This window comes from Bidens hawaiensis, unplaced genomic scaffold (genome assembly GCF_021521415.1).
Source record: "Bidens hawaiensis isolate Kalapana, Puna unplaced genomic scaffold, B.hawaiensis_p1.1 tig00015054_1, whole genome shotgun sequence".
Lineage (NCBI taxonomy): Eukaryota > Viridiplantae > Streptophyta > Magnoliopsida > Asterales > Asteraceae > Bidens > Bidens hawaiensis.
The window spans coordinates 196861-212801 of record NW_027492335.1 but is presented as its reverse complement, the minus strand read 5'-3'; the positions used below and the strand labels follow the sequence as shown (position 1 = coordinate 212801).

Below are 15941 nucleotides of genomic sequence, written 5' to 3'. Positions count from 1 at the left end.
ATACGATAGTATAGTCTAGTTCCTATCGTATGTAGGGTGTGTGAATAACCGAAGATATACGAATAATATATCCCTAAATAATAATATAAAATGACAAGAAGACACCAAAGAGATGATCAGGCATCTCATAACCATACACACTCTTTCAAGTTAAAACCGGTTTTGGCAATTACAAGGAAGACGCGTGGAAGGCGAATCTGTCACTATCTAACTTTCTGCTTCTACTTTCTACAAATACTTTGTCCGTATCATTGTCGAATCATGCGATCAAACCCTAGATTTTCTAACCAAAACCCAGCTTCCAGTTCCAAATGTCGTCTAATGATTACAACAATCAAATCAATTTTGAAGCTCATGACACCGAAATCAAATTCTCTGCTAATAGAGAGTAAGATTCTACTTTTTTTTTTAAATAAATGTTTAAAAACGAAGTTTGATTGATATTCGTCTTTTTTCAGGTATGAGTTGAAAGAGATGTTGAGCCATTTTCCACCTACTCTGCGGTTTAAATACGATAAATGGATTCGTATTCTTGTAAGCACATTTACATTCATTTTTAGTACTAAACTTTTGAACTTGGTAAATTCTTTAATAGTAGATATCATTTTTGAGTCTTATGAAATTGAACATAATTCTGGAGGAGTGTTATCCCAAATTCAAAGGTGGATTTTGAAGATATTAATCTTGAATTTAGGAGATAAAGATCAAACGGGTATAGATAATTCTCAAAGAATTATTTATTGAGTCTTTTATATTAAAATTATGAATAATTATTAGTTTGAATTAATAAGGTTTAATGTTTATCTAGGAGTTTATTTATTTATTTATTTATTAAAATAGAGTTTAAGTGGTTAGTGCTATTGTAACTTGTGTTCTTTATTTTATATTAATAAAAAGAGTCGAACAAGTTGTTCAATCTCGTATTTGTGTGTTAGATCAAGGGCACATATTTCAGGTTGTGATTACGATCTATACTTGATGCTAATGTTAATCCTGTTTTTGGGTTCTATGATGTTGTCAATGACATCTGATTTGTCGTTTGTTTTTAGAAATTCTGTGTGGTTAGTTTGATTTAACGACAATTGACAAAGGTGTCATAGTCATTTCTCCATCCAACGATAGTTTCTTTTGCTTTCTTTCCCTCGTTTGTATAGATATGATACCTGGATCAATAAAGGTTTGGACGGATATGTTATAGCCATTTCTCTATAATCATTTTCTCTTCAATCTTGCCAGCACTTGCAACTTATGTAAGTTAAATTTTATCGTACTACTACTAACCTTTGTTTTTAGTTAAATATAAATGCTAATCTAACAAGCTTTTAAATATTATGAAACTTGATAAACACGTGAACACATGTTTTTACATATTAGAAAAGGAAATAGGTTAAAACAAAAATGGGGCTCCAGATAACAGAATTTAGGTCCGAAGGTTAGGCCACCGAAGGCCATTTGCCACATGATCTGGCTCGTCGGTGCATTTCTGTCCATTACATATGGGCCCTGTAACTTGTATTCCAAGTTGTGCCCGTTTTAAGTTGGGCCTGTTTTCCGAGCTCCATATCATAATGTTTGTTTATAGGTGTAAAGTGTCTCACGAAAAACGTTTTCAGGTAAAAGAAGAAAGTGAAGGTAAAAATCAGGCGACGCACAGGTGAGCGCCTTCTATGTTTACAGTAAAAGGTTGAATTATCGAGTTTTTCATTTACAGGCTTGCTAATTAATTAATAGGTCCAACAATTCTGTACTAAGAAGAAATTTAGAGTTAAGGATCTCAACCAACATTTCCTCTTTGTGGACCGGGGACCACATAGAATGCATAGGTGGCATGCCTGTTACTGTGACTTTAGTAGACAGTCAAACCAACGAAGAAGTGAATACAGGGCCTGAAGCCTTTGGGAAAGTGGAAATAGTAGTTATTAAAGCAGAAGCTGAGGATGGAAGAAATGAATTTGAGTGCAAACTTGTTAGCCACAATGGAGGAAAAAAGAATGTTTATGTGACTAAATTTCCTCTGAGGCTTCTAGAAGGTACCGTTGACCTTCCTAAGATTTGGTTTATGCGTGAGAGAGCGTCGATGAATATGTCCAACCTTAGGCTGCAAGCAAGGTTTGTGGACAACTTTGATGGGGTTCATGTTAAAGATGCACATACAGAGCCCTTCCTTATCAAAGATATTCGTGATAAAGGTGAGCAAACCTTTATCAATATTTAGATGTCAAATAAACTATCAATAGTTTTTGGCATAATGAGAATTATTTTGCAGATAACAGGAAGCATCCCATTCCATCTCTGGATGACGGTGTATGGCGATTAAATAAAATTGACAGACAGGGACCTATAAAAGGAAGGTTGATCAATGCAGGTATCAAAACGGTTGAAGATTTTATTGTGCACCTATTTTTGCGACGTCAATGTCTCGAGGAGGTAACTTTGATATTATAGTTTTTTCCATTTCGCTGACTGTACTATCGCCCCCGTCCATTAAACTTGGAATTTCTAGATATTTTATGGTGGAGCGTGCACAAAAGCAAAAAACTTTGAGGAAACTGTGGATCATGCTCGAAAATGTGAAGCTATACTCACGTACCGTTCTAGTGTTGACCAAAAAACTGAGGCTGTTTTCAATGTCTCGGGTGATGTTTTGGGATTGTACCATGGGGACTCATTTCTTTCCAAACATACACTCCAAGAGACCCAAAAGGCATTGCTTCTCATCCAAACACTAGAATCACATTACAATATCTTTTTTTTTTTTTTTAATTAGAGTTGGCCTATTTAGTTATGAAGAGTGTTTTATTTCTGACAGGTAAAATGGGTCAAAAGTTGGCAAATGTATAAAATCTCCTAAATCATTTTCTTCAAAATACAGACTATTAATTCTGTTATTAACTAATAATTGACACTCTAATCATTCATAAAAGCGCCTTTTTATGCTTTCTTTATCATATTACCACCTCTAATTTTATAGTGTATATGTGGTAGCAGGAATTTGCCAAGGAGTTGGTAATTTCTGCATTTAAGAACTGGAAGGATGTAAATCGCTTTACTAAGGGCCAACTCGATGCACGTTGCAATCGTTTCCTTGAAAAAACCCTGCTTCATAATGAACAAGATTCGTACCCACAATTAATACCTGAATCTTATGATGAGGTTTATCGCGAGTACAAGGGTCTTTGTACTTCCACACGACTTGAACAAGTGGAAAACCGGTCCTGTAAAAGATTGTGGAAGTTGTTCTTCTGGGTTGTAAGATTCACCATAATCTTGCCGAACAGAAGTTTCAATGGTTCTCATGCTCGCAAGAAACAAAGATTGTCATAGTGCACGATGATGGTAGATTTCCATGAGTTTGAATACCCACGTTCGTTTTAGTATGCTCGAAACCGTGAGAATCGCATAGTGCACTTGCGTTTGGTGCATAAAAGATGATCAGAAGTAGTGGGAGAGAAACGCTAGCGGCTACATAACTGTGTCACATTCAAAGCAATAGGTGCAAATGCATTATGGAGTTCTCGCGTTTGTCAAAATATTATTGGTTCTGAAACCAATAATATTGTGAGTATTGTGAACGTCGTACAATACACTTGTACCTTGTGTTTTGAGTGTGATACATAAGACATTATGTAACTACCACATGTTCTCTCTCCCACTAATTTGATTATCTTCCTTGCATTCCTTAACATAGTATTGGTTTTAAAATAGACATACCACTATACATATAGAAAGGTATAGATAAGGTGTGTTTGTTTGTTTCCCGTTAAGTGTGATATATATAGAAAATTATTATTTAACCTTTATTGTTTAGTCCTAGAGTTTGCTCAAGGGACCCCTATACCTACCATGAATGATCCGGTCGAATGAGGTATCAGGTTAGAAAGGGTTTGGGGCATGTATAGAAGTTTCAATTAGTTCTAAAGTAAAGGTTCATGTTGTGTTTGAATACTTAATTTGGATGCCAAGTGAGAGTTATTGTTCATCACGGTTCGGTGAACACATATATATCTTGTGTCTTTGTAAGACATTATTAATTTCTTTTAGTTTTAATATAAACAAAAACATGTCATTTTGACTGAATTTAGACTGCTGTCGAAATTTAAGTTTTTGAGGCTTTCATATTCTATTGTACAAATTAAAACGGCTTTGAAATATTATCAAATTCAAGTCAAGATGAAGGAAAATCGGTTCATAATGCTTGGCAGTAACATAACAGTGAACACGAAAAATAGATAAATAAATACCCATGATTTTATAAACCCAAAGTTAAATACAGCCAGAAGTAAATCATCATTTCATTTGTAACCTAACCAATATTATTGTTTAAGCTCCTGTCTCAACTTGTTAGTAAAGGGTAATGCAACTTCTAATCAAGATGTGCATCTAATTAAACACAATCATTTGTGGGTTACTTTCAGCTCTAACATGGGCCTTAATGTCTTATCAATAACAAAACATCCCAGCCCATACACAAGCAGCCCACGAAGAAACTCAGTAGGCTGGCCTAACAGTTAAAGCCCAACCCAAGCAGATGATTCAAAGACCCAAGTCCCAACCGGCTCTTGAGCATGTTTTTGTGCATACATGTTCTTAGCTGTTATTAGTCCCATGATATCATTACTTTGACCATGATTCGATGATCACATGCTATGCTTATAGTTTTTCTTTTCTTTGTTGTTATTTACAAAGATTTGACTTAATATCATCTCAGAAAATTGCCCCAAAGTCTTCTTCACTTTGAATTCGTGGAAGATTTGCCATCTTTTAATAGCTTGTTGATCCTAAGTATATTACGATAAAATTTGATTAATTTCGGTGACTTGGTCCTGTGAAAAATTCTCTAGCATCCAAAGACCGAAGAACAATAACACAGATAAATGTTTTTCTGAAATTTCCACTTTTATTACCTTTCGTTCTAGCTCAAGAGAAATACGGCTATAGCCAGTACTCTTTACTCACACTTTTGGTCGTGAGATGCCTATCAGTCTTAACTTTAGTGTTAAAACACATCGTCTATGTGATAGCTTGAAATTTGTCCATAGGTCTATTGGTTTTTTAATTTTTAAATCTATCTTTATATTTTATATTTTATTATTATTTTATATTGTTTAGAAGATAAGGATAGGTGCATGATGTATTTGATTAGGATTCTAGTTTTGGCTCCTATATATATTGTTCCACGATGTAAGTTAGATTATAATTCAAATAAGAAAGACTTCCCTCTGATATTAAAAATTTTTTATGGTATCAGAGTAGGGGTTAACATAATAAACCCTAATTGCTCATAACGAAGAATCATGGCTGGAGATGAAGATAGTCTTGCTGGAAACAAGAACGGCGAGAGAACCATCGATCCAAGCTCACCATACTACATCCATGCTTCCGACTATCCCAGACAGATGCAGGCCAATGATCCCCTTAACGATTCTAATTACAGCGATTGGTGTCAAGAGATGACGAATTTTTTGTTTGCCAAAAATAAAATGGGTTTCGTCGATGGTTCCATCCCGAAGCCGGATCAAAGTAAGGATATGTACATGCCTTGGCTACGATGTTATGCGATGATCAAGGGATGGTTAACTACCGCCATGGAAAAGGAAATTCGAGGCAGTGTGAAATACGCTACCTCATCCCTCGAAATATGGTCTGATCTAAGGGAACGATTCGGTAAAGAAAGTGCACCATGTGCATATGAGTTGAAGCAGGATCTCACGCTGATCCGACAAGATGGATCGTCAATTTCCACATACTACACGAAGCTGCGTTCTCTGTGGGATGAAATTCAAACGGTCTTACTGCCACCACGTTGAGATTGCGGTAACTGTTCTTGCAATATTGGAAGAAAGATGAGGGAATTTAAGGAGAAGGAGCAACTGTTCGAGTTCCTAATGGACCTTGATGCTGATTTTGCCACAATAAGGACTCATCTTTTGTCCATGAAACCAGGTCCGACGCTTGGAGAGGCTTACCGTTTAGCCTCGGAAGATGAACAACAAAGGTCTATTGCTTCCGCCAAACGACCACATAATGAGCCTGTTGCTTTTCAGATCGGAGGATCACAGGGCAAACGGGATAGTTTTCTCAATCAACAGAAGTACAAAGGAGGGATGAAAGATGCTAAACGCAATAATGAAGCGGATTTTTGCACCCATTGTGGGAAACTGGACATAATAAGGACGCCTGTTTCAAGAGGATTGGTTATCCTGACTGGTGGCCAGGTAAAACGAAAAGAGAAAAAGGGAAATCTAAGGTCGGATGTGTTGACACATACTAGGGGTGGCAAATGGGTTGGGTTGGGTCGAAACGGGTCATGGGTTGGAACGGGTTAGGATCGGAATGGGTCAACTAAAAAAGGGTTGTTTTGGTTAGGGTCGGAACGGGTTAGGGTCAAAAGGTTTGGGTCAGAACGGGTCCGGGTAGAAATGGGTCAAGGTTGGAACGGGTCAAAACGGTTCGGATCGTTTTTTTTTTTTTAAGAACGAGGCTAAAGGCGCAAACGTTTTAGTTTTTTTACATTTTTCGTTTTTGATTTATATTTTGAGTTATGATTTTTTTATTAAATTAATAAACAAATCATAACTCAAAATATAAATCAAAAACGAAAAATGTAAAAAAACTAAAACGTTTGCGCCGTTGTCCTCGTTCTTAAAAAAAAAAAAAAAAAAAAAAACCGAGAAATGAGCTGAAATTGAAAGCCGACGGAAACGAAACATAAACCAAAAACGAACCGAATTAATCGAAACCGAAAAAATCGATCTAAACGAAACTAAAAACTGAAACTAACAGAAATGAAACTGAAAAACAGAAAACAACAAAACAAAAAGTCGAAAACGAATCTGAAACTGACCAAAAACAAACAAAAGAAATCGAAACCCAACCCTTCCAGTGCTTCGAAACTGACCAAAAAGAAACAAACGATACCGAAACCCAACTCGTCCAGTGCAAAAACTCATGTTGGCTCGGAACCCAAACTGAACTCGTTCCAATCCAAAACCCGTTTCAACCCGAGCTTGCCACATTTCCTTAAGACACTAACCCAAATGGACCCATTTATATAAATTTGTCGACCCATTTTGACCTGAAAATAGGAAGGTGGAATTTTAAGTAACCCATTTTGACCCATCTTATTAAAATCTATGACCCAAACCAACCTATATGATTTTTAAAATAACTCAAATTGACCTATTTGAAATGGTTTGGGTCAAGATTGCCACCCCTAACACAGACCAAAGCACAACAGTTGGAGGTCTAAATGAGAAACAATATCAGACTTTACTCAAACACTTCACAGATGCCAAAGGAGATCCGCAAGGTGATTATAAACCTATGGTGAACATGGCTATGGCAGGTAAGTTGCAACAAGACGAGTGGATTATAGACTCCGGATCAACGGAGCACATAGTCCACACGTTAAACCTACTCGAAAATCATGTCGAATGTACGAATGAATCACCCGTCATGATTCCTAACGGGGGAAATATTTTTGTTAAAGCCACGTGTGAAAGCATGCTGACTAATCAAACAAAAATCACAAGAGTTTTACATATACCCGATTTTAATTGTAACTTACTTTCGGTTGGTAGATTAGCCACCGATCTTCGATGTGTCGTGAGCTTCTTTCCTGATTTTTGTTGCATGCAGGCCTTACATTCGAAAAAGATGATTGGAGTGGGTAGACGTGTGAATGGTCTTTATCGTATGGGCATGGTGGTTAGAGAAAGGAAGGCTATGATGTCAAAGACAGATGCAGAGATTTGGCACAAAAGATTGGGTCTGCTTCATACGAAAAATTTTGTTGAATTGGTATTTTTAAGAATAATTGTTTAAGTTATAAAAACGATTCTTGTGACACTTGCAATAAAGCTAAGTTTACTCGTTTGAAATCCCCGAAAAGCCATATTAAAAGTAATGCTTGCTTTGACTTAATTCACCGTGACACTTGGGGAAAATATCGTAAACCGTCTACTTCACATGCAAGCTTCTTTTTAACCATTGTTGATGATTTTAGTAGGGCGGTGTGGACCTACCTCATTAAACACAAAAGTGACGCAAGTGAGTGTTTGATAAATTTTCAAAAAATGGTTCTAACACAATTTGGAAAAAGAATCAAAAGAATACGTTGTGATAATGGTGGTGAGTTCATCTCGAACCGAATGATGGATTTTTACTCCCAAGAAGGAATTTTATTGGAAACCACATGTCCGCACACACCCCAACGGGGTCGTTGAGCGGAAACACCGACATCTTCTGGAAACAGCCCGTTCGATTATGTTTCAAGGAAGTTTGCCAAGAAATTTTGGGGTGAATGTATTCAAGCCGTCACATATATCATAAACTGTTTACCGACAAAAGCTGTCAAGAACAAAACGCCATATGAAGTGGTCTTCGGGAAACAAGCCGATTACAAAAATTTGAAAGTTTTAGGGTGATTGGTTTATTATCAGAGCACAGAGATAGGAGGAGATAAGTTCCAAATCAGGGGGAGACCCGGGGTTTTCGTAGGTTATCCTCAAGGTACAAAAGGATATAAAATTTATGATATTGAACATGGGAAGCTTGTCATATCCCGTGACATTCGTTTCGTGGAAGATCAATTTCCTTTCGAGGTAATTAAGTCAAAAGCAAGTGACCCACAAATGTTTGAGCCACCACCTATTGATGAGGAATATTGGTAATTTTTTGTCAATAAACCCACTGAAGAAAAAAGTGACGAAGTGGTTAATAATGATCATGGTGATATGGCTAGTCAAAAGGGCCCAGAAATAAACCCAACTGTTCATGGGCCAGAAACAAGTTTTGTTGAGCAAGGACTAGTTCAAGAAACAGAGTTACATGGGTCACAAAATGAGGATGATATACAGGGCCCAGAACAACAATCCAATTCCCATGGCCCAGAACAAATTCTTAATAGACACAATTCAGAATCACAACAATTGACCGAGGAAGACTCAAATTTGACTGATATTGAGTCTATTAGTCACACAAGAGGGAAAAGAAATATATCTCATCCAAAATGGTTTGAAGGTTTCGACATAAAGTTGCCACCGTCCATTGACCATTCACACCCCACAAACAATCAATCTTCTTCCACGGTACATCCTCTTTCTAATTATTTGTCTTATGATAAATTTTCTAATTCTCATAAAGCTTTTTTATCGGCCATAACGCGTAATGATGAGCCTAAGTTTTTTCATCAAGCTATATAGGATAAAAACTGGGTTGAATCGATGAAACGAGAAATAGAAGCTCTTGAGGCAAATAAGACATGGACCTTAGAAACTCTACCAGAAGGGAAACATGTCATAGATTCCAAGTGGGTTTATAAGATCAAATATAAGCCAAATGGAGAAATCGAAAGATACAAGGCTCGGTTGGTGGCAAAGGGTTTCACCCAAATGGAGGGGATTGATTTCCATGAAACGTTTGCACCAGTCGCAAAACTTGTTACAGTATGAGTTCTTCTTACGGTTGCTGTAAAACGAGACTGGGTGGTACATCAACTTGATGTGAACAATGCATTTTTGCATGGAGATTTGGAGGAAGAAGTATACATGAGAATTCCTCAAGGTTTTTCCAACAAAAAGGAGAACAAAGTGTGTCGGTTGCGCAAGTCTATTTATGGATTAAAACAAACTTCTAGAAATTGGTATCATAAGTTCACCACATCTCTGGTTAAGTTTGGTTATGTCCTATCAAAGGCCGATCATTCATTATTTCTATCCGTTTCAGAACAATCTTTTGCTGCCGTCTTGATTTATATGGACGACGTCATTATTGCAGGAAATGATATTGAGAAGATTAAATTAACTAAAGTTTATTTAAATGACCAGTTCAGTATTAAGGATTTGGGTCTTTTGAAGTATTTCTTGGGAATAGAAGTGGCGCGGTCATCTGATGGAATGGTGTTAAGTCAACGAAAATACACACTTGATATTCTTGAAGATAGTGGACAACTAGGTTATCGCCCTAGTCCGTTTCCATTGGAACAAAACTTAAAACTCGATCATTGCAATGAGAGTAATAAAACTGATGCCTCTCAATATCGTCAACTAATAGGAAGATTGTTATATTTGCAGGCAACGAGACCGTACATAGCATATTCAGTTAATATTCTAAGTCAATTTGTTTCAGATCCTCGTGAAGAACATTTGGAGGCTGCTAATCGTATTCTTCGGTACTTAAAGGCTACTCCAGGGCAAGGCATTTTTCTACCCAAACAAGGAGACTTGGGACTCGTTGCTTATTGTGATGCAGATTGGTTAGGATGCCCTATTACTCGTCGCTCACGAACAGGTTATCTGTTATTATTAGGAGGGGCTCCGGTGTCATGGAAAACCAAGAAACAGTCTATTTTTTCAAGATCTTCGACTGAGGCAGAATACCGAGCGATGGGTACTGCAGTGAGTGAAGTATTATAGGTAAGGTGGTTGTTAAATGATTTTCAAGTTCTATACACATATGCAACGCCTTTGTATTGTGATAATTTAGCAGCTAAGCACATCGCTAATCATCCTGTTTTTCACGAGCGTACGAAGCATGTTGAGATGGATTGTTACTTTGTCAAAGAGAGAGTGGAGTCAAAAGAAATATTACCCGTACATATTGATACAAAACAACAGAGAGCTGATTTGTTCACTAAACCGTTGGGTGCACAACAGTTACGATTTTTACTTGACAAGTTGGGTGCTCGTGATCTTCACAGTCCAACTTGAGGGGGAGTATTGATTTTTTAATTTTTAAATCTATCTTTATCTTTTATATTTTATTATTATTTTCTATTGTTTAGAAGGTAAGGATTGGTGCATGATGTATTTTATTAGGATTCTAGTTTTGGCTCCTATATATATTGTTCCACGATGTAAGTCAGATTATAATTCAAATAAAAAAGACTTCCCTTTGATATTATAATTTTTTAAGGTCTTAAGAAATTAGAGGTGTAGTACCTTTTCACTTAATTGTCATTCTTTTAGATCCCTTAGTAATATGGATATTCATACAATTTATTATTATAATTTAAAAAAAATGATCTTTTTACTCGCTAGAAAGAAACAATATTAATCACCAAACCCCTTTCTCAATCCACCATCTCCTGCCACCAAGATTTATGTAAAACCTTAATTTCAAGCTTTGTTTTCTCTTTATATGAATCAAACCCACACAAAAAATAGACTAGAGCTCGAATCCAATGAAATCAATTTGAAGCCTAAACCCAAAAGTGGGCGTAGCGTGGCGATCGAAAAGGATGTAGTTCACTCTATAACATATGACATCGACCTAAAGACCCAGTGTATGGCGATCTATTAGATGAAGTTGATAACAAGAAACTTAACAATCCTGAAAAAAGATCCAACAAAACAACCAATGATATAATAATTCGACTATAACAATCCCGAACCATGCAGTTTCAATTTTTAAAGTAACAATTGCTACATAAACTAAAAGTAAAAGCCATAAAAACAACTTTTCCCACTATGAACATGAAAACCTTTATCAGCTCACGACACCAAGTTTTTTCGGCTTTGACTCGTTTAGGGTGATGATTAGCTAGAGTTTGACCAAGGTCTTCAACAAACAACCTAAAACCGTTTCATGTGTTCCAAATCATTGACCAGTGGACCGGTTTATGCTTATATACACCCGAATCCTGAAACTGAACTTATGTTTCTCTATAACCGCATATGGTCATTTGATGACACATCCCCTTTTCGTATCGCTAACATAAGCGAGAACCATTTCACAACACTCGACACGATCTTCCATCTCCTCTGAGCTTTGACCATAGCCGAACAAGGAAACAAAAACCGGTCAAATGCACATTGCAGTTCACCGGGTGAACCATCACCACCCAGATACTGCAGATGCATAGATGAACTCGGGTCACAAATTAAGGTATTATCCACACGGCATTCAAAGTCCATTGGTTGATCAAATCTCACATCAATGGGGTCCATGTGGTCCGGGCCATACTCACCCAAGCCAGGCCTGATGATATCTGGGGATGGAGGGTTCATTTGTGGGTAATCAAACCGCCCCTTTGGAACCGGGGTAGTATTGCCTTCGGGGGTTTGGTTCATCGTTTGGGTGTGTAACGGGTAAAGATCTTTGGTGAAAGAACAAATACTGTTTTTAAACGAAGCTTCATCGTCATAGGGAAGAACTTTGTCCAAGTTTTGAAATGCATGTAATACCAATTTGTGGGCTTCTGCCTAGATATGGAATTTAGAGTAGAGTCAGTGATTTGTTTGAAATATAAGCCCGGCCCGTTTACTTATTAGCGGGCCAAACATGTAAAATAAAATGTTTATCAATCGGGTCGCAAGCCAACCATAGTGATCATTTTATATTTTTCCTTTGCATTAAATTGCCTTTATAGAAAAAATTACATAAAATAATATTCATAATCATAATCTAAACCTTAGTTGATAGTTATTTATATATAACTATTCCAAGATTTTACAAATTAAAACTACAGTTTGGGCTTTCGACCCACTTGACCTGTTCACTCTTCCTTTCACCCGTTTGACCCATCAAGCGGAGTAAACGAGCAGAGCCCAAGTTTGTTTAAGTTCGGGCTAGGCTCGTTTCGATCTCTATCCCTAAAGCTCAACTCGTTTAATTTTATTATGGAAATAAATATTCAATATATTAAATTAAATTTATATAAATAATAGAGCACATTTAGGCTTGCGAGCATACTCGAGCTTAATGACTGAAGCTTGGGCCCGTGCTAGTTTCATAACGATCTTACCTTTAGGCTCGGGCTCAATTCAAGCTTTTAGCAAGCTGATCTCGAGTAGTTCACAAGTGGATTGGCTCGTTTACACCCCTACCCGTTCCCTTTTCCTTTTACACGCTTGAACCATTCCATTTTCCTTTTAGCTGTTTTACCAGTTTGACCCCAGAGATACAACATGACTCAAATTGACCCGTTCAAAAGAGAAGGGGTCAAATACACTTTTCTCTCAGTTTATTAGCTAATTATGAATTTAACTACTAACAAGCTAACCTTTTCAGTGTCCGAGAGATTATCTGCAACAACATACTTGCAATCTGCAAGAACTCCAAGAACTTGTCCCACAACATTAAATACAACACCATCTTTTTTCTGGGATTGAGGACAATACAAATACAATTTGTTGTCATCGATCACACATCTCATAGCATGCTCCACAACAACTTCCCACATTTTAGTAGACATAGCAGGGCCCAGAATCTGCAGCGTGCATAAATTGGTCAAAAAGGTATAGGTGGTAACTGGTAAATAATCTTGAATTAGTATTTGCATTAGATAATTACAATAATTGTCATATCTAATTTTAATTGAATTAAACCAACCCGTTCACAAGTAAACGGGTCAAAAATGCCATATCTAATTTTAATCATCATTAGAACTCTTGATGAGCAAAATAGTAAAATAAATCTTACATGTCGAAGCATTGTAGGATCTAGGAAGAAAAGAACTAACAAATCTTTCACGGTTTTGACATTTTCTTTGTTTAACCGCTTATGAAACGCTCCATCCTTGCTGATCTTTTCGAGTCTCCATACTTCATCACACAGATAAGGGGGGTGGTGTTTCTTGTACACTAAAAAACAATAAAAATCGTATATTAAATTTTTATTAAAAATGGTTACATAAGGTCAATTAAGGTATATAATTCTCATTCTGATTGTTCAAAGTAGTACACTTGCAGAAAATGACATAAACCTCTTGTTTTACCAAAATGTTAAACGCTAGAGATGGAAAGATGGGTGATTAAGACTTTAGACACGGGCCGGGTTGGGTTCAAAAGTTCATATTGAAAAATGTTATATGTGCTATTAAGAAAACAGTATTACAACTACAATAGTATTCTAATTCTTCATATAAAACAACATAGGAGTAAAAATAGACTTTGATGAACTTTCAACCCATGTGGCCCGTTCCAGTTTTAGCTATCTTTTTTATTTTCCTGATTTGACCGTTTGAGATAAAAGACAACCCAAATCGACTCTTTAACTAAATGGGCCAAAATTGATCTCTATATAATATAAAACGCACTTACATTCCCCACGGTGATCTCTAACAACAAACGACTCCGTCTTTGCTTCCCTCACTCTAACTCCATCAACATTATCCAAAACCCGAGCCCCCAATCTGAACTTACGGCTCCTCGTCCAGCTTGAGTTGTCTGTAAAACAAAGATCACCCACTAGACCTACACCGTCTTTTAAATTTAAAATTGAGTTTCCACTAATAAGAGGTTTTTTTCCACGCCTTTCTTTAACAATATTAGCATTAAACTCTTCAAGTGTCCAATTGTCACCAATGTCATCACCAAAATCCCCCTCAAGAACCACTATCTCCACCTTTGATGATGATTCAATCCCGATTGAAATTGTTTTCCCCGTGTGGGAATCGATTAATGCTACTTTTAGAATATTGCAATCTTCTCCTTCAATGCGGGTCCCAGTGAAAACCGGAAGAGATAATGCAGTTAAGAACTCTAACTTTAACTTCCTTGGTAGAGTTGATTCTTTCTCATCGTCATTATCCCTGTGTGAGCAACACGGGTTAATCCTAAATATTATGGATCGGGTCATGTAAACATTTGAACTTTTTTACAAAATAATTTGTGTTGAGCATGATTATCTATAAATAAAAGGATACAATAACATTCACATGTAAATATGCACTATGGATACTTATGAATTATGATCCGTTTTCCTTTAAGCTAATTTTATGATTTAGCTTGATTGACTCGTTAGAGATAAAATGGGCCGAAATGAATCAAATCATACACCTTACCACTTCATTTTAGCTATATGCTTTTGGAGTGCCACCTCAACTTCCTCTCTCACCTGCACACCAACACAATCATAAAATAACCAAATAGAAGATTTACATAAACTAAAATTTAACACACAAGACATTTTTACGTACCACTCGTCGGATCAATGGCTCCAAGACCGGCTCAACATACTTGTGAATGGTACAAAACTTCATCACCTCCAGCACAGCACTGTAAACATATATCAAGAAAGAAAACATATACTGTATTATTATTTTCAGTACCTTTTGTTTTGCTACTGTTTTGATTCATATATCACATGTTAGTTTTTATAGTACTTTTGTTTGTTTGTTTGTTTGTAATCTCCTAGAGTCCACAATTAAGCATCTATCAACAAAAACATATTCAAAACATATTCAATCAAATCTAGGGTTTTTGTCAGACTTACCTTCTAAAAGAAGGGCGTTTTCGATCTTGTTCATGTTCATGTTCATGTTCTTGTTGTTGATGTTCCTCCGGCGTGGTGTCATCGTGCTTTTGCCGCTTCTGTGACATGATTAGAACCACCACCACCACCGGCGTTGTGGGTAGGGTTTTGAATGGTGGAAGTATTATATATTTACAGGTGGAAGATGATGAGTTTGAAGAAATGATAAAAAAGAATGAATCGGTGAGGATGAACAGTATCAACCAAACACGACCAACATGCGGTGTCAGATTACAAGACAAAACTACCGAAGCTGTTTCTGATAATTTATTGAGAAAATACAAATTAGTTTAAGGGCTACATTCGCAAGGACAAAGTACGGGATCTGCCAAAAGTTGGTCCCTATACTAAAATACTCGAGTACATAATAAATCTTTTAAGTATGGGCTAAATATTCCTATTCTCCTTGTTACCATTAAATGCTTACATAGTTGTTTTTGTTTTTTTTAATAGCAACATTCATGAAACAAAAACAAAAAACCCTTCCTATCGAGACAGTAGCAAATGCAGGGACCAAAAAAACAGAAACAAACTATAAAACAACGATTTCCACATATTCAATCAAGATTCATACAATTCATCACATTTTTAATCCATAAAAATCTCTAACACCTTTATATCTCTTAACACTTTGTTAATCTTTATCGGCTTGTTGTCGAAAATGAACTGCGTGTCAATCTTCACGC

General features: G+C 36.5%; 3 protein-coding genes across 3 annotated transcripts; 2 read left to right on the top strand and 1 right to left on the bottom strand.

The window, feature by feature from the left end:
* Nucleotides 1-464: 464 nt before the first annotated feature.
* Nucleotides 465-2478, top strand: LOC143548321 (calmodulin-binding protein 60 A-like). Its single transcript, XM_077039524.1, has 4 exons — nucleotides 465-534; nucleotides 1614-1654; nucleotides 1732-2189; nucleotides 2267-2478. Exons 1-4 carry the CDS (start codon nucleotides 475-477, stop codon nucleotides 2443-2445), a joined length of 738 nt encoding a protein of 245 aa, XP_076895639.1. The 5' UTR covers nucleotides 465-474; the 3' UTR covers nucleotides 2446-2478.
* Nucleotides 2479-5294: 2816 nt separating this feature from the next.
* On the top strand, nucleotides 5295-5807 carry LOC143548333 (uncharacterized). Its single transcript, XM_077039531.1, has one exon. It carries the CDS (start codon nucleotides 5295-5297, stop codon nucleotides 5805-5807), a length of 513 nt encoding a protein of 170 aa, XP_076895646.1.
* A 5628-nt stretch (nucleotides 5808-11435) lies between these two features.
* On the bottom strand, nucleotides 11436-15348 carry LOC143548320 (calmodulin-binding protein 60 A-like). The gene is made up of 7 exons (XM_077039523.1): nucleotides 15217-15348; nucleotides 14921-14999; nucleotides 14786-14838; nucleotides 14043-14533; nucleotides 13423-13583; nucleotides 13004-13210; nucleotides 11436-12203 (listed from the first exon to the last, which is right to left on the bottom strand). Exons 1-7 carry the CDS (start codon nucleotides 15321-15323, stop codon nucleotides 11664-11666), a joined length of 1638 nt encoding a protein of 545 aa, XP_076895638.1. The 5' UTR covers nucleotides 15324-15348; the 3' UTR covers nucleotides 11436-11663.
* Between the last annotated feature and the right edge of the window lie 593 nt (nucleotides 15349-15941).

Coding starts and splice junctions, on each gene's coding strand:
- LOC143548321 (XM_077039524.1), top strand. CDS start 475: ATGTTGAGCCATTTTCCACCTACTCTGCGGTTTAAATACGATAAATGG. Junction 1,655..1,731: donor AAAAATCAGGCGACGCACAG/GTGAGCGCCTTC, acceptor ATTAATTAATAG/GTCCAACAATTCTGTACTAA. Junction 2,190..2,266: donor CAAAGATATTCGTGATAAAG/GTGAGCAAACCT, acceptor ATTATTTTGCAG/ATAACAGGAAGCATCCCATT.
- LOC143548333 (XM_077039531.1), top strand. CDS start 5,295: ATGGCTGGAGATGAAGATAGTCTTGCTGGAAACAAGAACGGCGAGAGA.
- LOC143548320 (XM_077039523.1), bottom strand. CDS start 15,323: ATGTCACAGAAGCGGCAAAAGCACGATGACACCACGCCGGAGGAACAT. Junction 14,534..14,785: donor CATATAGCTAAAATGAAGTG/GTAAGGTGTATG, acceptor TTGCTCACACAG/GGATAATGACGATGAGAAAG. Junction 13,211..13,422: donor ATCCTACAATGCTTCGACAT/GTAAGATTTATT, acceptor TGCACGCTGCAG/ATTCTGGGCCCTGCTATGTC.